This window comes from Pempheris klunzingeri, chromosome 10 (assembly GCF_042242105.1).
Source record: "Pempheris klunzingeri isolate RE-2024b chromosome 10, fPemKlu1.hap1, whole genome shotgun sequence".
Classification (NCBI taxonomy): Eukaryota; Metazoa; Chordata; class Actinopteri; order Acropomatiformes; family Pempheridae; genus Pempheris; species Pempheris klunzingeri.
Genome location: NC_092021.1, coordinates 10,550,855 through 10,577,997, shown reverse-complemented (window position 1 = coordinate 10,577,997; position 27,143 = coordinate 10,550,855). Strand labels below are relative to the sequence as shown.

At 40.4% G+C, this 27,143-nt stretch overlaps 1 protein-coding gene across 2 annotated transcripts in view; it reads left to right on the top strand.

The window, feature by feature from the left end:
• The window catches only part of pard3bb (par-3 family cell polarity regulator beta b), a 194,005-nt gene that overhangs the window by 49,679 nt on the left and 117,183 nt on the right, over nucleotides 1-27,143 (top strand). For both annotated transcript variants that reach the window (XM_070837742.1, XM_070837740.1), the window contains exons 6-12: nucleotides 3,755-3,825; nucleotides 10,367-10,450; nucleotides 11,473-11,598; nucleotides 15,707-15,959; nucleotides 17,395-17,500; nucleotides 19,429-19,568; nucleotides 19,677-19,805. In XM_070837742.1, the coding sequence (XP_070693843.1) occupies nucleotides 3,755-3,825; nucleotides 10,367-10,450; nucleotides 11,473-11,598; nucleotides 15,707-15,959; nucleotides 17,395-17,500; nucleotides 19,429-19,568; nucleotides 19,677-19,805 (909 nt within the window). The remainder of the gene's footprint in view (nucleotides 1-3,754; nucleotides 3,826-10,366; nucleotides 10,451-11,472; nucleotides 11,599-15,706; nucleotides 15,960-17,394; nucleotides 17,501-19,428; nucleotides 19,569-19,676; nucleotides 19,806-27,143) is intronic.

Here is a 27,143-nt window from a genome sequence, read left to right as displayed (position 1 = left end):
TTAGATTGAACCGTGAAGTCGAAATGCTTGCGGCCCATTTATTATAAGCATCGTTATTCAAGGTAGGATTATCTATCATTAAGTTAGAATGGAAATTATGCTACTCTATTCTCCAGTTTTGGAGGGCCACTAATGCTCACAAGTATTGATTGAGATATCCATGGTTGGCAGACTAATGTATTAATTTTTCTCCCTGCAGTTGTCCTCAATATATTTCTGATAAATCTTTGTTAGTTGATAGGTATATTTGGATTCCCTCTTAAAGAAAGGATATTTTTAAATCTATTTTTACATATTTTGGGTCCGCCAGTAGCTGAGAACAGGCGGGGAAAACGCTGTAATGGCTACAACATAGTCCTTTGGGTCAACTTTGGTCGATTTAAGTACGTCTGCTAAAAGAGTTTGTTTTAGCCACAGACAGGCTGTGTTGGATCTCAACTAGCCCTCTAACCAGCAACTTCTATGTAAAATTACTGTTACTGTCAATGGAGTCTGGTGGCTTTGAAAAGGTTCCTTAAAATAAAGCATTCGGTCTTTGAAACATATTCGTATTGGGGTTTTGATTTTCTTTTCTTTAAATGAATTGTGCAGCTTTAGTCATTTTTTAAGAATGTGTGTCTTTAGTAACCAGTGTTATTAAAGGTGCACAATATTTGTAATGTTTGTTAAAAATATTAGTATTGTGCAATTCAGCTAATTTATCGTAATAACAGCTGCTGCGGTTTTTGTACTGCAGAACATTCAGCATGTCTCATTTTAGTAGTAGAAGTATTAGTTAATACGACATAGTTCGACAGTAGTTCGATATCACTGGGTAGTAATAATGAATTACAGTAAGGTCTTAAGCTTTTTAAGCAAAAACAAAGAACAAGCCACTCTACCATTTAACTGATTTCTGTTCTGCTATATTGCTGTATTTTTGATATTGTTGGGTGAATATGAATAATGAGAGACATTTATGCGGTCATATTCATTAGTTTGTTCTAAATTATCCTTTGATAAGTAACATATGTTGGTGGCCAGTAATTAACATGTCGCTCTTCCAAAGAGGAAGAGAGAGAGAGAGAGAGAGACTAGTTCTACTTGGAGTTATTAAATGAGACATACAATTAAGCATCAAAGACTTTCCAGTTAATATATGAGTTGCTGTTGTTATGTCAAGAGGTTAGAACAATAATTAATTTTACCTGTCATCCTGTTGTAATTAAGCTCACATGACAGCATCTGCAGTTAGGCCAGACTAATTGATTTCCAAGCCAACAAACTCCAAACATATGGTTACAGTATCTGCAGTCTGCCATTCACTGTGCCTGAGTGTCATCTCACCGTCAACTCATCAGCCATTGTCTCATCCTTTCCTTCCGTCTCTGACATCTTTCTCACATTTTCTCTCCTCATTACTCATCTTTCTCACTCTGAGCTTCTCTCTCTCATTCCCTCTCCACTTCCCTGACAGGTGGTGTAGGTCATATGGCAGAAGGGTGAGGGGTCAAAGGTGAAAAGTCATGTTAAGAGTCCATTAGTGCCTACTGCTAACATTGAGCCTTATTGACCTGCGTGTGTTTGTCTGCATATGCTCACACAAACACATGCACTCAGAGTGCACGGCTTAGCTCAGATATCCACATGCACATATGAACATGCAGACATATGCAGAGTGGGACTAAATCAGGATTCCAATTATTTTTGCCAGATTTTCTAAAGTAATTATCAAGAAAAGGCAATTCATTATATGGTGAAATTCATGCTTGATGAAGTTTATAAGTGATGTGGCCGTAACCTTAGCAGGACAAAGAGCATGTAGACATTTTTAAGACAATAGTGATCGCAGATCACAAGTTGGTAAGATGATATTTGGGGAAGACATCGAAGGATATCATGGGCATGAGAGAAATCAACAATCACGATGATGCATTAAGTGTGCTGAGTGGTGGTAAAATTTCAATGGAGCTGTAGTTTTTTGTATGCTAACAAAGTAATTGTTGAACTTATCATGAGGAGTCAGAATTCAAATTGCAAGTTTTGTTAATTCTTCTCAGATGAGGCTGATCCATAGAGGCAGAGGAGGTTGCTCCTCCTTTATTTTTGAGTGGAAAGAGGGAGATCAATATATTCAAAAAAGAAAGGAATCAGTTGAAATAAACCATTACCACAAACTCAGAATTAATTATTGAATACTTTTCTCTCCTTTTTGGAAAAAAAAAATAAAATTTTTGTTTCTTTGTATCTTGTTTGCCACTATAAAGGCTGAGTGTTAATTTGAAAGGATTATGTTTCATTTCACATTATAATATTGAGTTACATTACAATGTCATTTTAAATATTTTTTCTGAGTTGGAAATATACAATCATGCTAGGCACTGTGGCGCAGGCCTTTGCAGAAGGTGCACAACCTACGAGCGTGTAGTCGCTTTTATGCCCAGCGTGTTGTGCGCAGCTTTACTTCACCAAAAAAATCAAGGGGATGAACAAACAGAACATTCTGTGAGGGAGGAAATTAATGAGCGTTTACCAGAAGAAGCGCATAAATCAAACATGGCTGTGCGCTGCCCCACGGCTCCTCAGTGCTGAGGATGCATGGAGGAGATGGCCTGTCTGTCCCGGGGAGACGTCAGGATGGGGAAGTATAGCCGTCTTGTGGTATCTCCATACACTCACACATTACACACTCAAGAGGTTCATTCCCAGTCAGAGCCAAAAGCGATTTACGAAATTGTGTAAGCCATTGTTTTACCATATTTTTCATCAAAAATAAGAAAGTGGGTGTGTTGAGGCACCAGGCACCCCTCAGGTTGAAAAAGCTGCTGGCCTATAGGGGACCTCAGGACATCAGAGTCCTTATAGACTAATTAAATCAATACCTCTCCTTCACAGTAGCTAAAAATTTAAAAAAGATTGTAGCTCACTGTCGGTAAGCTCATACAGGGCTTAATTGTATTAAACTGTACAGATATTCATGATACAGCGTCATTCCGTGAACCCACACACTCGTAGCGGTGACGAGCTGTTGCAAAAGTACGCATGCGCAGTCATACACACAAGGATGTGTACGCACAGACACGGTCACATGTTGAGTATCAGATGATTCATCAACTATATACTGTTGGGCATGTAACCTTGCCCCTGTGGAGCTCACCTCTCAGTCTCTAACACACACACACACACACACACACGTCATGCTCTCCCTGTGTCCATTGTATAAAGTAATTATTGCAGCTCCCTTGGCTCACATTTCCACTCATCTTTCTCACACACCTCTCTCTCTTTCTCTCAGCTACCGTGGCCATTGACAGTGTCATTTATTACTGCTCGACAACACTCGTCGTCTTTCCTGCACATATTAATTGCCATTTGTTCATCATCCATCCATCAGTTTAGCAGCTCCTTCACTCATCTGTCCGTTCATTCCTTTCATGTATTCCTCCATCTTTCAAACGGCAAAGACACACTTGTTGAGCTCAGGAGTTTATTCTGGGTGTTAGATATTAAAATCCAAAATAAAAACAGTTCTTTAATTCTTCCCCTTAGTCACTCGTTCACAGCTTTTTATGTATTTACGCTGTCTATTAGTTAATCCATGTCTCAGTGTCCATATTATCTCTTTTTTTTGTCTTATGACCATCTGCTCAGTTTTATACTTTCGGACAGATTGAACGTGATGTTGGAGCTTGTTGTTCTGCGCTTCTCATTGTCTCCTCTCCAAATGTGTCTCACTGACTGACAAGAAAGACCTGTGTGTGTGTGTTCTCTGCAGGCAGCCAGTCCTGCTGTGGAGAGGCCAGCAGGGGTAAACCGTCCCCAAGGAAAACACATCTTTGGCGGCAGGTCAGTGTGTTTGTGTGCATGTGTGCATTGTGTATGTGAGTGTGTGTGTTACAAATGATACTTGAAACCCGGCCCACTACGCAAATCTGATCTCAGGCTCTCCTTCTAAAACCCCCTATGAACCGTGAGTTTATCTTTTTCTGCGTGTGTTTGTGTATTCGTGTCTCTGTGTGTGTGAGAATGAACTCTTGTACTGCTGCCCATCTATGCATATTATGTAGTTGCAAGGAAAGCTTTGGCGTGTGTGTGTACATTCATGTTTATTCATGTTCATATGTGTGTTTATGTCCTAGTTTCCCTTCATTAAAGCTGTGTTCTAATCCAGATCAAGGTTCTTACAGATATAGTTAGTGTAAAGAAGCTCCATCATTAGCCCAGTACAAAAGACTGCTAAAACAGGGTCAGGGTCATACACACACACACACACACACAGACACACAGACACACACACTGCCATACAGACATGGCCTCAAAAATAAACAGCTACAAATACACTTGCTTTGGTTTTTTTTTTTTTTTTTTTTAACCAGGCAGACACAACTGAACACACGACACATATGCATACACTAATGAGTGCTGCCTAATTAAGTGTTAGGGGTGCAGAATGGCCCATGTCTCTTGTGGGCCTTTTAAGCATGTGTGTATGCTTATTTTGGCAGTGTGGGGGCAACGTGGTGCATTCTAACACAGAGCAAGGACAGACCGTTACCATGCATGCAACAAAGTGATATAACAGACTCCCGTGGATCCGTTAATGAACAGAGTAAAGCATTACTCAGTTTGAGATGCTTGTATATGCTTCTTCTATCACCAGTCCATTGATATTCCTTTTACTGCTAGCATAGTCCTAGCTAAATGAAGATGCCTCATTCACAGCATTGTTCACCGTCCATGTTTTCCTTCAGACACATAACATGGTACACCTTTGCATGAAATCTGTATTGTAATATTATATCACATAGAGAAAGTGAAATGTTTTGAAGTTTTCTCATTTCCTTGATGCTACCCAGAGGTCTCTCTCAGATATAGTCTCTCTGTCTTTGCAGTAGCATGACTAATATGGACCTAAGGAAGGCAATGGGTCAGTTGTAAATTTGAGAAAGGGGCTATTACATCATTGATCAACGTGTAAGTCTGTCTGACATCACTGACCTCTGGTAAGGGATAGTGTATTACTGTACAACAGTTCAGGTTTGAAATCAACAGGTCAGTATGAGCGTGCAATTAAGGCTATTTCATAAACACGAACACAAAATGATATGTGGTTAACCTGTGAAGAGGACATGCAGGGAGTGAGAGTTATGAGAGAGAGAGAGAGAGAGAGAGAGAGAATAATGCCTGACCTCAGCCTCAGCTGTTCTAGCTTCTCTTTGTAGCAACCAGCTGCAACCACGGAGCACAGACACACACACACACGCACACACACACACACACACACGGACACTCATATTAATCGTATCCTACTTCCACGCCCTTTCCATGCAAGCTGTTGATTAATAGCTGTCATTGTCATTGTTTTTATGTCATGATCAAATTATGACATTAAGTTACAATGACACAACCCTGTCACTTGAGTTAATGATGAAAACATAGACTGTATATTAACAAGTGGACGTAGCCACCATGACGCCACCCACTGGTTTTGCGAATTACTTCTTTGAAGCTTGGAGCTTTGCATTTTGGCCGTCACAATCTTGGTTTTAGAGCCATAGGCGGTGTTCATGCCGCAAAGACCCCACCTCTGATTGGGTAGGTTTAGGCATGACCCACCTCTGATTGGGTAGGTTTAGGTTCATCGCAAGGTGGTCCAGGTCTAAAGCATACCCAGTTTTCTGGTCTATTTTCCTCTTGATGAGACAATAATTTATAAAATGAAGATTTTGCCATATTGAATAGGACTTGAAACTAGCGATTGAGACCGTAAACTCATTAAGAAAACGTTTACTGAGGTAATATATCAAGTGAGAAGTAGGGTCGTTTTCTCATAGACTTCCATACGATTGAACTTCTTTTAGGAGCTACTCAAGTAGCCATTAGAAAGAATGCAGGTTTAAGGCACTCCCGCACTGGCTTCGCTATCAGACCTGGCAGTGACATCCACTTCTTTTATACAGTCTATGGATGAGAAGCACCTTCCGATTAAAATAATGTTAACATCTGAGTGAAAGTTAATCAGAGAATGTTGTTTTACAATTTCAGATTTTATGGTGCTTTACAGTTTAATGCCCTAAACAGAAAAGTAATTAGTTAAGACATACGCCCCACACTTATTGGATTTTCACAAGTTTTTTTTTTGCACATATCCTTTCATGTACACACGCTCTCACACACCAAACCATCTCAGCTGTGAGTAATGTAAAAGTGATGTAATGGTTTTTGTGGTCGCCGGGGAAACGATCCTTGAAATTGCAAAAAAGTCCAAAATGAGTAGAGGAGCGCATCCATAAATATTGGAACAGTGAAGCATACGTTAAATGAATTTGTGTGTGTGTATGCGTGTCTTGTATATGACTATCTGCTGCTGTGTATGTTTCTACACACATTGTGGTCCTCCTTGTATGTGTGCTTGTGCGCGAGAGTGTGTGCGTCATTGAGTGTGAAGGTACACCTATAACTTCAGTAATGTCTCATCATCATCTTAACCACACAGCACGGTCACTGGGAAAAAAAAAAACTCATTACCTTTGAATCCAAATGTGCTTTTTATACAGGGAAACAGATTTACTGTAAATTGGTTTATTGAAATAGCATTGGCAGTATATTATATTTCTTTGTGAAATAAGGCGCTGTATTGGAGGTGTTTTAGAGGCTAGGAGGTGAAAAGGTAAATAGGTTTCAGTGGGTGCACAAGACAAACTGGATGTGAAATGGGTTTTCCAGGGTTAACAGAGTCAATTCATGGGTTATTAACAGTGAGGATCCCTGCTGTGATAGTTTTGAAATACTTCTCTATCCATTCATGCGTCCTTCTCTCCCTCCCTTCCTCTATTCTTCTGCTTCTTCCCTTTAGTTTCGACCTGTGTTCCTCTTCATCTATTTCTACTTCTCCTTTAAGTTTCTCTATTCATATCCACGTCAGTTGTATAAATATAATGCCAATGTGCAGCAGACACAGACCTTCTTTGGTTTTCTCTGTTCCCCTTTAGATTCAGATCAACTTTATTATCACACACAGGGATTTTTGTTTGTTTCAGTGCTCCAAACATCAAAACACTATACAATCCACTGTAGAAAAACAATAGGCAACAGCATAATTATAATATAACACATTAGATCATGTAGGGCAGTTAACGCAATATACCTGCACTTATTATTTCTCACCAAATACCTGCTATTAGAGTGTGTTTTGATTTCATACTTGAGTGTGCTTATTTGTGTATTTGCATACATTAACCTTTAGCAGTATTGTACATCTTTACTTGTTTGAATTCTCTTCGCATTCCCTTTACATCTCTGGTGCTCAGCACTTTGAAAACCTGCTTAGGGAAAAAAGGAGAGAGAGAGAGAGAGAGAGAGAGAGAGAGAGAAATGGAGATGATAAATAAGAAGAGGGTGAAATGTAGTGAGAGGAAGAGAGTGGTTTGGTAATGCACATCGTCCCTTTTTGTTATTTCTCCTCTTTGTTTCTGTCTTTCATAGTGAGGATCAGTGAAGTGGCAGGTGGATAAAGAGAACACCTGCTCCCTTCATCTCTCTCTGCTTCTCTTCTTCTCCCACTCTGTGTGTTTGGCTCTTTTTCTCTGTCTCTTGTTCTCTCGTCGCGCTGCCTCTCTCTCTTTTCTCAAGTCTCACCCATTTTGTCTCTCTCTCACCCCCACTTCATTTTTTGCAGTGATGCAGCCTGTCAAACATCTCACACAAAAAATAAAAAAAGGGAACGCAAATGGATCTCAAGTGCTCGTGTGTGTGTGTGTATGTGTGTGTGTGTGTGTGTGTGTGTGTGTGTTCTAGTGGGAGTGTTAAAGATCAGAGGCAGCAGGAAAGGATAGAGGGAGGGATGGATGTTATTTTTCCTCTCATATTAATGCTATTCATTAGCCTTGTCTAATTAATTCACTGCCTCCTCCTCCCTTCATTTCATATCTTGCATCTAGACCTCCCTTGCTTCCTACCTTCTTCAAGCTTTCTCCCCCTCCCGGCTTTATTCTTTTCTCTCTATCCATTCCTTCTTCTCTTTCCCTTTTCTCTTTTTTCCTATTTATGCCATCATCATATATAAGTCTAGGGGTGGCACTGTTGAACACTTTGTTCACCATTTTGGTCCAGACTTAAATATTACAGTGACCGGATGGGTAGCTATTAAATTTTGTATAGACAGTCATGGTCCCCAGAGGATGAATCCTGCTGATTTTGGTTACCTTGATCAATATCTCAGCATCTATTTGATGGAACAGCACCAATTTTGGTACAGACATTCATGGTTACCAGGCAATGCACATGACATGAGTGCTTCCCTGACTTGTCCTCTCGCGACGTCTTGTTCAAATGATTTATCTAATTTATTATGTATTACAATACCTTGGTTTATGACCTAAACTACCAAGATAAACCTTAACTATACTTTGTGTTTCCTGCTAATTGGCTATTTTTAGCATTGTAACACACTTAACTAAGATGCTGAACATTATAAAACATTCCCTTCTCTACATTAGCATATAGCACTGTGATTGTCAGCATTATTAGCGTGCTGACTTTTGCATTTATCTCAAAGCACCACTGTGCTTAGGACGGTCTCAGAGAGCCGCTAGCATATCTGCACACTCTTATGTTGTGTCCCAAATCCGTACTACACACTGTATGTTATGTTCTGTTCTGATCTTTATAGTTTACTAGCAAACGTGCACAATTTATACTCAGAGGAAATGAAACAATACGCCCATCACTGCACATTAGTCAAACTGCCAAATAAATTTAGCCAAAACAAAACAAAACAAAGCAAACATGTTTTTCCAGTGTTCCAATTGCTTTTCCACCACCACTCACAAGTTCTTCCTTTTTTTGTGAACTATATATGTAAAACTGATGTTGTCACTTCTCCAATGTGAACTCACTACATACATGTTACCAATTAGCATGTAGTATGGAGATTGTTTTGTTCTTCCTTAACTTGTCTTCTTCTTCCCTTACCTCCATCTTGTTGCCTGTTCTGTGGCTCCAATCTTTTATCCCTTTCCCTGTCATCTCTACTAATAACCTCCCTCTTTCACTTCTCCCTCCATTCGTTTTTACCTCCTATTCTTCCCCTCATTTCCCCCCTCCCTACCTTCCATCTTTGCTCCCTTTACCCTTGCCTTCCTCTGTCTTCCAGTCCCCTGTTTCTTATTGTCAGGATTAACAAATATGCTGAGTGATGAGGAGGCAGCATCAGAGAGAGAGAGAGAGCGAGAGAGCGAGAGAGCACTTGTTTTTGCACTTTGCATCTCTCCCCTGTTGTTACAAACCATCATCAACCACCCTCTCTCTGGAGTTTATCAGCATCTGTACTGCTATCAGTTCATGGAGGTTTAGGGATGGATGGATGGTCCAGAGAGAGAGAGAGAGAGAGAGAGAAAGACAAAATGAGCAGACAGTCGGAGACAGAACGAGAGAGAAGGGTGGAACTAAAGAGTGCAAAGCTAAGTTCAGACAAACTCACTCAGAAAAAAACCTCACACACATAGGGAGCAGGGAGAAGGTCAGGAGAGGATTAATGGCTGCGCTCTGATAGATAAACTAATCAAACAAACAAAGACTTCAACACGCACACACATTAGAACACAGACAGAATGTAAAACAGACACACACTTGAATAATTCAAACTAAACAGAGACATAGAGAGACTGTAAGAAAGGAAGACCCATAGAGATGAATCGAAAAAGTTTTGACAAACACGCACACACACACACACACACACACACACACACACACACACACACACACACACACACACACACACAGCAGACTGACTTTGTATAGAGTGCCAACATTCCCTCCTCTGAAGGCTGGGGTCGCAGATTAAGCAGCACTTATCAAAAAAGTATTTAACATAATGAAACCATCTATAGAAATGGGTGTGTCAATCTAAAATGGTGCTTTTCAAACTTTCCCTCAGGAGACACAAACTTTCAGGACTTTCTTAAATTTCTACGTGCATTTGTGTGTATTTGTTTGTGAGTTCTTGCCTACAATTTCTCTCTTCCTCAGTTTGTCTCAATGTTTTCTGTTGCGTGCATATGTGTGATTCTGTGAATGATCAGATGTTTTTACTTTTTCACTTAATGCTAGCTTGTGTCCAAGATTTGTCCGTGGCCGGTATATCCTTAAGTTTAGGGGTCTCTGGAGTTCCCATGGGGCTCAGCAGTGCTTAATGCTAATGTGGGATTCAGACAATTAAGGTTTGAATAACTCATATGCACAGTACCAACAATACTGGACAAAGATCTTCAATATGTCGATTTGTCTTCATCCTGACATACATAAGTACAACAGAGTAGTACATGATTGTAAGCACACAGTCAAAGCTGTTCCTTAGTTTATTTCACCAACTTGTTCTTGTGTGTAGCCTGACTAGAACAGTGGAGATCCTGGGAGAGGACAGTCCTCTGGGAATCCATGTGGTTCCTTACTGCTCATCATTCAGTGGACGGTGAGTCGCATACACACACACACACACACACACACACACACACACACAACACACATATAAGCAGGAATGTACACAATAATAACAGATAAACCTCTATATAAACCTTAATTCAGGGGTTTGACCTCAGACGGTCTTGTCTGTTTACGAGGTACAGTACGACCTCGAGTTATATTCTTGTAATCCTGTTTGGCACTCCGGTACATAAACTTGGAGACGACACGCACACAATGGAAAAAGGAGGAAAAATTGTACAGTTATGTGGGGATTTTATTTCGGTGTGGGACAGTTAGACATTGGGCGGAGATTTCCTAAAGAAAAGCAGGATGAGTTTTTATTGCTGTTCTCATGACTCACCTGACCTTGCAAATCCCCTCCTTAAATTCCTCCCTCTCTCCGTCTCTCTCTCTGGTCTTTTTTTCCTGTCCCCTCTTTCCTGAAAACCTCCTCCATCTCTTTCCACTGTTTACCATTACCCCTTTCACCTCTTAACCTACTTTCATCCTTTTGCAGCTGAAGTCTTTTCTCAGTGTCATCTGTGTTCTGGTGTGGCATCTATTTCGGTGTATTCTACCATCTGACTAGCTGTCCATACATTGGAATACCTGTATGTCCGTCTCTTAATCTCATGTTAATCTTCACATCTGCTCAATTCTGCTTGTTTGTGTGCTTGTCTGCCCCTCTGCCCTGTTATCTACTAGTCAACCTGTGACCACTATGCTCCCAGGTTGGCTTTTATCAGTTAAAGGTGGATCAAATAAGCACTGACAGAAATCCACAATGGGACACAAAGAGACAGTAAGGAGGTTTATGTGACATAGCTGTGTCTAAGTAAACCATATGGACCGTCTCTGTGGGTTACCCTACCAGACACATCAGTCTTCTGGGACACACACTGATAGTCATTCCAAGAAAGTGTGCATGTCTGTATATGTGTGCATGTGCGCAAGGTTTTAATATTCTGTAGAAGCGTTAAGTGAATATCCCTTCATTTCTGTTCCTGTCATTGCTCACTCTCTTTTCAGGTCTCTCGGGCTGTATATTCGTGGAGTGGAGGAGGAGAGTCGCTCAAGAAAGGAGGGCTTGTTTCAAGAGGACGAGTGTATCGTCCAGATCAACAACACCGACCTCATGGACAAGACATTCAGCCAGTGAGTGCAACACTGTGTGAGCGCGTGTGCTGGATGTATGCATTCATTTCATGAATGTGTGAAAGATTCTTTAGCTTTTTGTTACACTTTCTGGAGCTGTCACTATATGTATGACAGTAGTACATGAGAGCCAAGTCTGCTTCCTCTTTGTGCTCATAATGGCATTTGCAAGAATCCACTGCGCCAGAACAAAACAGCCAACAAGAGCAGGAGGAGTCTCTAACGCAGGGACAATAACTGTCCATGCGCGTGCCGTGCAGCCCCCCCGACCCCGACGCATGCTGTCACTCAATCAAGCTTTTAGAATCACAGTATACTATTGCAGCGCTCGTTCAAAGCGTGCCTGGTTGGAACGGGGCGATTGCTTGGTCGCTGTTATTGTTGCTCACAGCTTTTCTCGAGAACTGCTTATCCAAATAAATAAATCCCAAAAGTCAAATGTTTGAGTTTGGTTCTACTGGTTCGTCTGCTCTTCAGTGCAATGTAGTGAGTAACTGAGAGCAAGCTCTTTCGGCATGAATTAATTTAATTGGGGTCCTTTCTCAATAAACAACACGGTGTGTACTTCTTGCTGTAGTAAGTCACTACTAATAAATATGTCTCAGAGATGTCAGGAGCTCACACTCGACATTTATCTTCCTCGGCTCCTCAGCAAGTGTGAAGTTGATCGGATGAACTATTGTTGAAAGACAGACATACAAAGAGAAAGACAGAGACTCCTTCCTTTTAATTCAGATGATCTATAATTTTAGACTAATGCATTTAAATGGAATTGTAAATTAAAAAAAAAAAAGGGTTTTTTTCACTAAAGTTTCTGTATCCATCCTAATACAGTGAAGTTGGACAGGAAACCACAAGACTGTCTGCATTTCTACTGTGAGAAAAAAAAAAAAAAAGATTTACATGAACGTAAATAAACTGTTAATTAAAAGATGCATCTCAGAAAAGAGAAAAAAGGAGCCCTGTGTATAAATGAGTGGACGTCTAAAACCTTTTGAAGTCAGACCTGGCTTGTCTTTCTTCCTTGCACATTTCTCTTCCGTGTGTCTTGTTTCCATTGTCAGAAGGCTCATATCACTGCTGCACTGCCATCACAGCACAAGAGACACTTGGCAGATGTTTGGAGAGCATCGTGTGTGTGTGTGTGTGTGTGTGTGTTAGATCTGGCCTTCTGTGTGTCTATTCATCCCACCTCATTCCACTAGGGGAAGATTTCTTCAAGATTCATCGGAGACCAGATGTCTCTGAGTAGAATTAGATTACTGTGCCACTGAAGCACCTGAAAAGAAGCATGAGAGTATTGTGGATGTAACATGATTACAGAACATTAAAATGAGAAAAGACACACCTGTAAAAACGATTGCCCCAGATTACAAGGACTGATGTGGATGTTATAATGATTACAGCACATTACAATGTCCATACAGGCTACACAATAGTCCTTGTCCAGCGTTCAGCGTGGTAATAAGATTATATGTGTGGTATTTTATGCTGTACTGTAGGTAAATGGATTATCACCACAGGGGGTCCACCTATTGTTCAAAGATGTGTATAGTCCCATGTGCATTCACAAACACCAGTACACACACACACACACACACACACACACACACATGCATACAGCTTTTCACTCATGCACACCTAACTTAAAACACGTCCATACGCATGTGAACATATTTTAATATGAGTAAAATAAACTAATCTTTAATCTTTTATCTAATAGAGACATATTTGAGTGTGATTTTACAAACACACATACACACTCTTGCCAGTATTGTTCTGTCATGGCAGGTGTATTGAGATGTGTAGCTTGGTCCAGTGAAATATCTGTAAGTAGGGCATTGAAAGTCCACTGATCTCTGTGAATGTCATGTCTACACACACACACACACACACACACACACACACACACACACACACACTCACCTTCATTGTCCCAGCTTGGCAGCTGTATTGAGGTCGTCTGCTTGATTAGAATATCTCTTTTACACAAATGGGCCTGCAAACGTCCAATCAGGAACAATAATCATAATATAATCTGTGCACAATGGTCCCTATACACACACAGCAACACACACAGCTTTCACATCTAGTTTCATTGCACTGTATTGTGGTCTTAATGCAATAAAAATCCCCACAAGTGTCATTCAGCAAGGTGCAACACAAGCACTTGCCTAGACTGCCTGGTGTGTCGAATGGTTTCAATGTAGAAAAGCTGTCTGAGCACAATGAAGAAGAGATGGCCACCCATCCCCAAACACTCACATTCACACTTACTCAGAAACCATTCTTGGTTTGGCTGGCCCCGTGCATTTACATAAAGAAGAATATCAGTATAATTGCTGACAAGAATAAGGGGTACATTGTTTTTATACTTTATGCACACAAATTGGTCATTTTTGCCCAGAAATGATGTAATAATTTGCACCATGTACGCTAGTTATTTTATTTAAATATACAAGAAACTTGCAAATCAGACTTTAAGGCACATTTACTTAGACATCAAGTTCCAGTCATTATAGCACATTTAATGCATTCAAGCGTGTATATCCGTCATACATGGCTTTATAAACACAGTTCCTAGTTCCAGAAACATTATGGTCATTATACATCTAATAATAATCTAGGCGGGAAATAGTAGGAGCATAATCCAATGAAATTTAAATAAACTGGATTTTCTCTGTCGGTTATCTGAGGTGAATGATGGTGTGCACCAATCACCCCTGACACAATGGTCCCTCTAATTTACTTAACATAATCTGATATAAACCAACTCCCTGCTAAATTATCTCTTTCTATAGATCACGAGATTATAATAGTCTTCCGTGCAGGTGTTGTGCTTCTGTGTGTGGCATCTCCTGCTCTGTCCTGCCTTCAGTTTATCTTGTAGCTCAGTGAAGGTAAATGAGCAGCGACAGACACAGTGACTCAGCCGAAGTAACCACTGACAATAGGGACAATATATCCAAGTATAAAGATTAAGATAATGATACAGTATAATGCAGCGTGGATGATGACTAACTACAGTTAAAAATGACTTGCATATGGGTTTTATTTTATATAAAGACAATGTATTTTTTGTAGCTTTAATACTTTAATCTGATTTGATTTAGTTTCACTCTGTCTGGCTCAGGGGATTTGACATGTAGGGAGTCCATGCAAGAGGTGTTACATGAAACCAAACCAAAAGACAGTGATGCAGAGTGGATGCCAGCTGTAGGAAGGGAGATGGTGACTGATCCCACAGACCAGCTTTTATAGCTGGAAAGCCTACATAAGCTTAATCAGCTGATGAACCCCCCCCCCCCCCCACATCAGCCAAATTGCCTGCTGAAGTTGCCAGAATAGCCTCCAACACAGTGGGAGGGGCGTCACACTTTATCATCAGGTTTCTCATCGGCATCACAAGTCAATGAAACAAACATTACAAACATGCATTTAGACATCATGAAAAAGCACCTGTGCATTCACAGCTACGCCTTCACAGGTATAGGAGTAAAATTAAATCACATTTTATCACATTGTTTACTTGTACTTGGATGAAATAATCAGCATCTCAAATATTTGTAAGATGGGATTTCATTTCTGACATGCACAAGACCGGATAATTAGTTGTATTAATTGAAAAAGTAACTATCAGAGAAAGCAACTGTTACAGTTACAGCAATGCTTGTCAGTCTTGGAATTGACAATCACTTAAAATCAGATAAGTAAAGATATATTAACCTAACATATGCGACAGTGTATCATGATTTTTTTTTTAAATCAAACGCCTCATTTATAATAATTAAGAAATTAATTGGAACTCTTTAATTTGTCATCTGTAATCAGATTCATACCATGTATCTTTCTCCTTATTAAGTTACATGTCCTTTTGATCGTCAGAGATTGATAACTGCACACCGCGTGTAATTATGATTAATGGCCTGATTAGTTTTAATGGTAATTGTGTGCCATATGCAGGACGCATACTTTACTTAAAACTCACCCACTTGTTAAACAAAACTTTTTCTCTACATTTTCTTTGGCTTCTTCTGCACCACTCACTCATCTCTCCCTCGTTTTCTCCTCCCTTCTCTCTCTCTCTCTCTCTCTCTCACCCTCTCAGAGCCCAAGAAGTGTTCCGTCAGGCAATGCGCTCCCCGCTTGTCCGTCTGGAAGTCGTTCCCTCCTCCAACAGAGAGCGCTATGAGAAGAATCTGATTGGTCAGCTGTTTGCCAACAGTGCCGGTCCCGACAGCAGCCCCCGAATCGCCAAGACCAAAGAGCCGCCGCCCCCTGTCAAAGCCAAACCTGTGTTTAAGCCCTCTGAGAATCCAACCACACGTCTGGCAGAGGAAGCCGCTGCTATGGAAGCTGCTGTACGTATCGACATGTCGACACGTGACACCAGAGACATCCTGACTTCTCTACATACACTGTAAACTATCTGCAAGAACAGTCAATCACTGGTTTTGATGATAATCATATTAAAAAAAAATATGTTAAACGAATTACTTAGAACACAATTGCGACATCACAATACTGCCTGATTGGACATTTATTATACAGCGAAGAGTATAAAGAATAAAGAGAGCAAAACTGTTCACACTGGCTTCAAAAAACAGAGAGAAATTTGAGAGAAAGACTATTTAAACTGCAATCAAAAATGTTTGCATGTAAAATACTTTTTTTTTGTATCGCAGTTTGGATAGTTTCCCTCTCAAACTTATTCTGTTTGACAGAAAAGTGACCTCATAACCAAGCAACTGATAACATCAGCAGTAACGTTATCCTACTTTACTGCATCCATTTTCAAAAACCAGAAACTAACTGAGTTCTGGCTGTTTTCACATAGTGCTTTGGTCAAAGCTAAGTAACTTTCTGCACAACTTTCTGAGAGAACAAACAAGCCCTAGAGTCTTAATGCCTCCCCCAAACTTCCACCCTCCAATAACCTGGAGGTGTATTTTACACTTCTTTTATGAGTTTTAACTCTGTCTGGATATGCTCAGTTTGTAGAAACAGTATGAATCCCACAGTAGTTTTATTGTGAATTTCCCTGTTGTGGGACTAATAAAGGAATCTTTATTTATCTTTGTTCACAACTCTTTCCTAAAACTAGGGATTGACATTGTTTGGCATTTGATTTCTCTAATTAAATAATAAATGCACATGTAATTGTGTCTTCGGCATCACTAGAGTGACATTTAAAAAACAGCTGGCATAGAGTTACCTAGCAACAGCTGATCATCATCTTACCGTATATATAAAAAAAATTAGAAATGAGTTATCTATTTATCTTTTATTCTGTATTGTGTAGTTGTGGCAGTGCTCTACATTATTTACCTGTTTCTGATGGTTCACTGCAGAGTGTGTATGGGTCATTTTCAGACACACTGAATCTGTCAATGGATTTTTGATACATGCATTTTCATATTGATAAATGGTCATTAATCTCAACACAATACCCACAATAGCAAAGTTTGTTTTAGAAAGTTGTGAAAAACAACCAAAAAAAAAACACAATAGAAAATACTTCTCTCTATAAGCAACACTTAATAAGTGGATGACACAGTGACGGTTAAATATCACCTCACCCAAAGATTTTTAATTTCTCATAAATAAAAGGGCTCAAATCAACATCAAACGGCATCCAGAATGTTTAGAAATGATCCAAGTGACAAATTGGGGCAACTATAATGTGCACACGGGGCATTTAAAATGTTAAGCTGCATCCTCTCTTGTAGCCTGTAGCTCTTGAATGTGTGTTAGTGCCGTAAAAATTCACTGAAATGCTCCTCATTCTCCCCCTAGACACCCAAGGGGAGGAGTGAGAGCCCCCTCCTGAAGAAAGGTCCCGCCTTCTCCAGCCTGGTGACCAATAAGAGAGGACGGAGACTAAGGATTGATCTAAAAAAAGGTGAGGGACACCTGGCTACAGAACAGAGCATCACTTATACAGTCAGCCGTCACCTACTGTACTTTACTGACAAGTGGAAATATTTCAGAAGTCCCACAGTGCTCTTACATTTGATCTTTTTATGCAGTTTGTTTTCTTTAAATTCAATTCATGCTATTCATCTTCAACATTTAGCAGGTTCAAAAGTTCAGTTATCTTCACTAGAAAGACATTTTCATTTCTCTCTGTGTCGAAATGATGCCTTTAGACTCTTTGCAGCCATTTGGACTGCCATGTATCAGATCAGAACTCTTGGTTTAGAGATTGAGGTTAAACTAAAAAAAGATCCTAGAATCACAACTAAGACCTGGTATCTATATTTTACCTTTTTAAGGTATCGACTGAAATAATCCAGTACCAAGAAGTATCAGAACTCCTCCGGTCAGATGATGCCAGCATTCGATCCTTTTTGTACACAGATCTAGAAAAATATTGTTTGCATACTTTTATATAGTTTTTTTTAAATTCAATGAGATGTGCAGTTGGCCCACTACCGCAGCAGCTGCAGCCCGTCCGGTCTGTGGTGGCGAAGTCGAATGAGAGTGTGTGCGTATGTGACGGAGTTGGCAGTTCATCACGCCAGGATGCCACCAAAACATTCACAAATACGGCTATATTACATTCCTGTGGCGTCTGATGAAAGTAAGCACATACGCAGCAGAGGGATAATCTCAGGAATGACTGGGAATATGAGGAACGCGGTAAAGCACCTCATCAATTATGGAGAAAAGCTATCAAATGAAGTGCTCTACTGGTATCGCTATCACTTTAGGGTTACTGGTATTTTAATATTTTACATGCCACCCCGCCCTAGTCACTACTATTCATTTCATCCCTCTGTATTTCTCCTCTGTCTTAGGCTTTCTCTCACATTCTCTCTATAATTTTCTAAGTGTGCATTCTTAAACCTCTTTATTTCTTTCCATATTCTGAATGTGTATAATTGACCCGCTTTATGTCTCCGGCTGTTCGCCCAGCATTCTGCTGATTCTTATAAAGCTTCCTTTCTCTGCTCTTTGGCTGACTCTCCTTCCTCTCACCCTTCCTCTCTCCATCTTCCTGCTTCTCTCTCTTCAGGGTCTATTAAGTCTTTATTGATCTGTTCATTTCTGCTGATATGAATTCATACTGGACCAAACTGCTGACTTGGCTCTGCTAAAGAGACCAGACTAAATGAGGTCTATAAAACACACAACTGGTCTCTCTGTCTTGGTGTGGTCTTTTTTTTTGTACGCGCATGTGTGTTTATGAGTGCTTTCACACATATTCGTGTGTGTGTTTTTCACGTAGTATTTTAATCTTCATCACATCTCTTTCCAGAACATTCACTCCTCTGTGTTACACTCATCACTCTTTTACTTTCCCCCCTGTATCCTCCTCATTTTGTTTTCCCCCTCTCTGCCCCACACCTGAACCCATTTTCAAACCTTCTCACCTGCAGATACTGTAGCAACAGTAATAGCTAAAGGGTTTAGAGCGACACACACACACACACACACACACACACACACACACACACACACACACACACACACACACACACACACACAGACACACACACACACACACAGACACAATCTCCTAGGGCTTTAAATTATCACACTTTCAGAATGTAGTCAGGAGCTGAGTCAACAATGCTATGTTGAGGTTCTCAGGAGTAGTTTAGTGTGTGTTTGTATGTGTGTGTTAGTGTGTGTGTGTGTTGTACGATGGAAGATTTTTACTCTCGAAGTGTGGGGAAGTCAAATATAGACGCAGGGAGTAAACAGCTATACAGGATATCTGTGTTGAGAAAGGCCTAGGAGTGTTACTAATGCTGGAGTATTGTACCTCACCCATCTCCTCACATTTCTTTGTGTGTGTTTGTGTATCTGCGTATGTGTGTCTAGGTTCAGAGGGGCTCGGCTTTACTGTTGTAACCAGAGATTCTTCGGTCCACGGTCCCGGTCCCATTCTGGTCAAAAACATTCTGCCACGTGGTGCCGCTGTCAAAGATGGACGCCTGCAGTCTGGAGACCGAATACTCGAGGTACAGGGCAGCTGACTGCTATCAGGTTAAGTGTAGTGGAGGCAGGGGGAAATGATAGTTATACTGATAATGTTGGTGTTTAGACCTGGTGTGTGTCTGTGTGTGTAGGTCAACGGTGTGGATATCACAGGTGTGGGCCAAGAAGAGCTGGTGTGTATGCTGCGCAGCACACGTCAGGGAGAGAGCGTGTGTCTCGTGGTTCTACGACAAGAAGACATGTTCCTGCCCCGAGAGATGGTAAGAGCCAATCACAGTGTCCCTTTGTCAGCCAATGAAACAAGGTTTTGTTTGGTTTGGTTTCAAATTTTTCGCTTGTTAGTTATTTGTTTAACAAGCCAGAAAGACAGGCGGAAACACAGCCACGTCGCCAGTTTTCATTCTCAAATTTCAACTCCCTCTAATTTTTCATCTTTTGGTCCAATCAACAGGCTTGCCTGGATAATGCACGTCTCAGCAGCCTATAGGAACTTTTTTTGTGTCTTTTTTTTTATAGTAACCAATAACTCCAAATGTCATTAAGGGCTTTTCTGAATAATCTGAACGATGATATGCTACATCGATATCCTATCCAGTAATGTTCTCTCTTTAAACCTACCAAGCAATCATGCAATGCAGTGTTTTATAGGCCTCCATTCTCATTGAATCAAGTGAGACCACTGTAAAGCTTTAAATTGATAGACTGGTAATATTTTGTGCCTTTCTTTCCCTGCCACGTTGTTTCTACTGGATTTCATCTCTGTTTTGATTAATAAACACTTATTTTATTCATCTTTTGTTCTATTTTTCTATGGTTTATCCTTCACTCGACCTCTGCATGATTCAGCTACTGTGTATATGTAGATGCTCACATATTTTTTTCTAAATTTCTGGTGATTTCCTGACAGTCTTCGAGCCTCTTTGCCTGCTTCTCTTTGTTCTTCAACATAATAACTTTCCTTATTGAAACATTTTCTTCTTTCCAATCTGCTTTCACACTTGAACTGTAAATTGTAACTCAGTGGCCATCTTTTTTTCCTGAAGGGTTTTGTTCTTGAGGCCTTGAGGAGGAATCAAGGGTCCTGCAAGATTTATCTTACCGTAGAAGGAAAAAGCAATGAACATCAAAAAGGCTATCATAAAAAGTCTGTTTGATATGTAGTAGACACGCTTAACAGTGCTCAAACAAACGCTGACACATCTCAGCCTCGACACAGCCTTCGTCTGTGAGGTTGTAAGTCCACACCAGCACAAAAAGCTTCACTTTCTCATAATATTAGAAGATCACCACTTTTGCTTATGCTTTTCTCTCCACTCATCACTTATGTCTCTCATTTTTCTCCATCTCTTACTGTATTTCACTCTTTTTATGTTGCCTTTTGTGTCTCCTTTCCCTTTGTGTCTCCTTCCGCCCTTATCGACTGATGTTTCCTCAACGGCTGCCAGGAAGTTGCTCTCACACACATGTGCATGTGACCCTGAGCCCCGTAGGAAACTCTGTCTCTGCAGACAGGAAAAGGAGCAGTGTGTTGGAGTGTGTACATGTGGTTAACATTTGTCAGTGCTATAACTAGTCCAGAGTTTCTCCGTATCCTGAATTCGCGAGATCATCATGATGTGAGAATCCGTCCTACCGGGCTCCAAGCTGTGCGCTTGTGACCGAACCCCGGCGCTTCGGACCAATCACTGTAAGCCACGGGCAGGGCTTCGGTGTGACGACAGCGCAAAGCAACTGTTGGCAGCTCCTCAAGAGGTTAGATCAGATGCTGCTAAAGAGACAGTTACATCTGAATTTGGAGTATTGCTTCATTCAAACAAGAGCAAAGAAAGACTCCTCTCCCGACGAGTTTTAACGATGTCATCTGGTTCGTTAATCTGATTGGTTGAAGTTAGCTTGTGATCTATGGTGATAGACAGATGGTTCATCCAGTCACCTGCCAAGTTGTCCCCTTTACAAACATTTCCTACAGATGACTTCCCAGATGACTCTGTGTAATAAACCATGTGGTGAGTTTGGTTAGTTATTGAATGTACACGTCTGATCTCAATGGCGGTGTTCTCTGTGTGCTGAATATGTCTGCTGGTCATACTGTTTTATGTGTTCATCCAAAACCTCTCTGCTACAGCAGTCACCTTATGTCTCTACCACCATGCTGTTCCTCAGCAAACTATCCTCAAAAGCTCCCGTGGCAGTAGATGGATTCTTGCTGTAAACTGGTGAAAAATGAGACTTTTCTAAAATCTGGCTCGTTTGCTTCCAGGCCACCAGTGAACCTGCCAGATTCTGCCTGGGAGCAGGAGGCAGCAGGATTAGTTTTCACGGAACCAAACATGTTAGTGTAAAACCACCCCGATAAGAGTGTTCATTTTAACCTGATGACTTGCTTAAGTTGTACAGTATGTTTTTGGTTTCATTTTTTGCCATCTTTTGTACAGCAGTTTAACTTTTAGCCAGCTGCCAGACAACTTGACCTCAGGGGTACTACGCCAAACCACCACACACCCAGTAAGGAAACTGACCTCCCTTTGGTCCACTGTTATTCATAGACACACTCACAGTTGCATTCACTAATTCACAGCAAGAAAAGAAATTTCTGAGTATTGTCCTTCTGCATAGAAAACAATGCGCCTGAGTGTCTCCCATAGGTAAAGTATTATTAGTAGAGCTGCTTAAACCGACCAATGATTCAAGGACAAAGCTGGAGGTGTGTGTGTGTGTGTGTGTGTGGGTATGTGTGTCTACAATTGAGTATGGTGTGTGTTCTCATTCTTCAGATGCTATTTAGATGCTGCTTAGACCACTTCAAAGGCTAATTCTTTCTATTCTATTCTATTTTTAAAAAAATTTAACAATTTCAAATGAACAATGGTATTTAGCATACACATGTTAATGTAGACCCATAACGCCTGTAGTTCTTCTGTCCTGTGTCTTTTCTTTGCTGAGGTAATTTAAAAAAAAAAAAAAACTGCCCTGGCAGATACCCGGAGGTCTGTTCAGGCTTTCTTTACCACACAGGGCACAGCAGTGATGCTGCTGGTCAGGAGGTGTTGAGGATATCCCAATACACTCTTCTAACGTGAGAATTGGCATTTCCGCTGTTGTTGCTGAATTTAAATGAATTGAGAACGCACATTATGCATGGGCAAAATAGGACAGATGTGGTGGAAAGCTGTATAGAGAGATGTGTTTGTCGAAAGTCAGACTGATGAGGCTTCAGCCCCGTCACCCAGAAGTGAAGAATGAGTATGACAAATGGATGGGTGGACTCTTCATCGCAGTTTCGTGTGAAAACTGATAAATTAGATGGGTGAGCTGCAGTTTCTCATAGGCACGCTTTGCTCAGCCTGAATACATAATTCTAGGTAAATGATGAATGAGTGTGTGTGTGTGTGTGTGTGTGGGATTGTTGAGAATGATGATATTAACACTGAGGAAGATGCCGGCCTGCAAACAGGAAATGGAACAAGGAATCCACTCTTTAAAAGGAAATAACAGAAAATTAAATATTCCTCACACAACTGCTACAATTCACTTTTGAAACAGATGTCTTGAGTGAGTTTGGTGTGTGTGTGTGAGAGAGAGAGAGAAAATCACTTGTACAGTCTTCAATCACAGATTCTTCTCAGTGCCTCTCCCTGGGTGTCTCCGTCTTGCCCTCACCCTGTCTTCCTGACAGACAGTACGCTAAAATAGAACTCACCCCGTCTAATTAACGGCTGGTGGTGTTTGTTCAGCAGTCATAACAGCTTTCAAGAACAAATGAAATCACAGTTCTGCACAGTGAAGCTGTGAGCACACTCCTTGGTAAAGTTTTTTCACAGTGTGGTACAATATCTATATGTGTCAGTGTTACGACCCCAAGTTGGTCCAAGAGGAAAGGGAGGAACCTAAAACTAGGTGAAACATTTGAGGACTTATTGCTAAAAGTGGAAGCTTGAATGCAACTTCAGGAAGAGCCCTGGCCAAGATAACAAACCACCCTGTGTCAAAATAAAATTACAATGATAGATAAACTTCCTTAAAGGAAAAGTTACAAGAATAAACCCTCTCTCCCTACCAAAAAATGAAAAAAATATATACCATTTTGCACTGCTCTAAAGTTTTTACATGAGACAAGACAGAAGCAAAAACAAGGACAGCAGAGCTGAATAACAGTTAACATAAACATAAATATATACATATAGTAACAGTCTTAGGCAGGTGTGAAGAAATGCTGAAAAGTAAGAATGCTTTCAAAAATATAAAATCTAATTGTTTATTTTTATATAGATATGATTAATTGATTAACTGAATCACTTTTTCACCTTAACTGGACAAAAACATCTAAAAGAGCTGTAGACTTATAGAGAGTAGATGGAAGTCCTTACAAAATAGTTGACTGTACCCTAACACTGTAAACAGGCAATGAAACTGACCGAGAGGCGTAGAGGTGCAGCTCCTCCACCTTTTGTACAGTATATCCCCAGATAGATTGTGATTGGCTGCAGGTCCCCAAATTCACCAGCAAATCGCTTGAGGGAAAAGGAAGAATTAGAATTAGAGGGAAGAGGTCAGGAATGTGTTGGCAGCTAAAGCGCACTAATACTTTAAACAGCTCAGTTTTTTATCAAGACTGGGCGTTTTTCCCTGTTGGAGGTCAGTTTGGTTTGTTAGAAGACACACGCACATGTTCATATCTGCTTTGTTTTCTTAATAAGAGACTTCTTTTGTCATGCCGATAATGACTGAGAAGCACAATCGTTTCACATTCACCATATAGTTTTTGTCTCCAGAGCTTTACCAAGCCTTCACTGTAGCACTGGCAAACTTTTAATATCTCCAAGGGCTATGTAGGAAGGACCTTACAGTGTTGTCACGTGCCTTCAAATTAAGCTTCTACGTCAAAGTTTTGGCTTGTAATTTTTTAGAATGAATCTTTAATATGTCTGTGGTTGAGCTGTCTGATCTGTGGCCGGAGATGCTCTCTGTTCTTTGTTAATTCTGAATGTTGACTGGTTTCGCAGCAGTTTTTCGAGTAAAAAAAAGTGCAAACAGAGAGAATTCAAAACAGGGAACGCATAGAAGCAAAGGATTTCTCACCATGCTTGTTTTTTTTCACACTCAAAATCAAGCATAAGCATAGGAGTATTGTCTCACCTCACAGCCATCGTTTCCAGGTTATTCAGCGTCTGTTAACAGTAACAATTAACAGTATTCACACACTAACTTCAACACGACTGTGCCAAGATAGTTGTAGATCTTTCGCTGTTGCAGAGGACGTTCATGTGCAGACAGGTCTGGGTTTTACATTAATGTGTTATTAATTTACCGCAAACCAACACAGTTGTATGTGGTGGTCTGTTTATATGCCTTTGTTATATAGAAATATATAAAAAAATTAATTTGCCCGCACCATTTACTTGTGACGTCACTTCAGAGCTTTGATGGTTCTTGGCTTCCAGTCATGAATGAAAATAACTTGTTAACGTGTTGTGCCTCTTTATTATTAACTTTGCCCCCAGTCTCTTTGTCCAGTCTCTTTAATCCTTGCTAAGGATGTTGCACATCTCCATTTCCCATCGTTTGTTAAAAACTGAAACGTCTGACAAAAAATAATGCGCAGTTCCAAAATTCTTCATACTCAGTTCCAAGAAACTTTAAACAGCGATTATGGCTACGGTTTCTGAGAATATGATTTTTTTTCTTTTTAATGACTTGATGTGAAGGTTTATGCCAGCTTGTTTGTGTTAACAGAGAGGAAACAGAAGAAGGATGATGATGAAATGATGGAAGGATCTTGTCTATCTTCTCCTCCCCCTCTTCCGTTGTCTCATTTTAGCCCACCATCTGGTGTTGTCAGCTAATGTCTGTGCTCGCTGTAGAACAAAGACATTACACCACCTCAACACACACACACACACACACACACACACACACACACACACACACACACACACACACACACACACACACACACACACACACACACACACACACAGTTACTTTAAGTTACTTTTTACATACAATCATCTTCATACAAGTTCCACAATATAACAAGTGTACGTCCATCCACCTGCTGTGTTGGCTCTCTGTAAAGGCATTTTGTGCACACACAAACACAATCACTCACACATACAACATAAAAAGACATTTTTCTTCACACACGAACAAGCATACGCCTGCTGAGTTGGCTAGTGCCTTGAAACTAATGTTTGAAACAAAGATGCTCTTTTCTGCTTCCAGACATTTCACACCTCTCTTTCTCCTCCTCCCTCCCATTCTCTTGTTCTTCCGTGGTGTCTAATTCTTCTTGCACGTCACTTACAGCTCTCTCGTTTCACTATTCCCTATATCTCAATCTGCTAAGGCGTTCTCAAACGTTTTCAGTCTGGCACACGGGGGGGAAAAATAGACAGAAAAGATACGTTGCTATTCTTTGGAAACGTGTTCTGTTGAAAATCACCAAAATGCGATATTACAGCAAATTATTGAAGAGTTTAAGTATCCGTCACCATGGCATTATGTAAATAAGTATCAAATATATGCCTTCATTTTCTCTGTTTTTGTCAGACAAGTCATTTTAGAGAAGTAAAAAGGTTTAACATTGAATTTAAAGATCCTCTCCAGACACATTTTAAAAGACTGTTTTAAATGATAATTTGTCTCATATGGTTTTCAGCCCCAACATTTAATAAACTACTTGCAAATTCTTCACTCACTCACTCTCTCTCATTGAATAATCAATCTATAAATATGAACTTTGCCTCCCACTTCACTGAACAGTCCGTTCTCACTGTGTGCACATGAGGCTTTTTAATTTCCACATCAAACTCAGATAACAGCGACACACACACAAAAAAAAAAATCATGCTCGTGCAAATCCCCCCCCTGAATCGAGACTTGCACGCATCCTGCAGCACAGCGAAGCACAAACACCCAAGTGAAGCAAAGAAAAGTAAACTTTTAGAGGAGAGAGGCTTAATGTTACGACTGATTAATGGATTAGCAAAACAGTGGAATAAATTAGATGAAAACAGAACAGAATGGTGGCATAGAGGGATTTTGTCATAATATTCATCACCAACACACAGAGCATAAATAATAAAAGGTAATATGGCTGAACCAAACACAGGGGATGATGACATGAATATAAAGCATTCAGAAACACTATGGCTACTGATACAGAGGAGTGAATGAAAGGTTTGAGTGTGATTCCATCAAGCTATTTTTGTGGCTCTGCTTTTGGCATCTAGTATGTGATGAGCTGCAACACCGTCATCTGTCTGTCCTTTTCTGGGTGTTTTTTTTCCTTTTTACCATAACAGGAAACATTCTCCTTAGTACCAGCTGCTCCTCACACACACACTGACATATTAAATCAGTAAACAGTTGGCAGCTGGTGACAGAGCACATTCAACACAAAACAACTTTATTGAACAGTTTCTTCATTTTGATTATCCCTCATCCATCACTGCTGCAACCACTGTGTGTGTGCATGTGTGTGTGTGCATGTGTGTGAGAGAGAGAGAGAGGAAGAGTGTGTGTGCACGTGTGCGTCCTTGCCCTTCTTTGCAGTCTGTTGCCTGTGTGTGTGTTACATCTCACTGATATCGTCACCA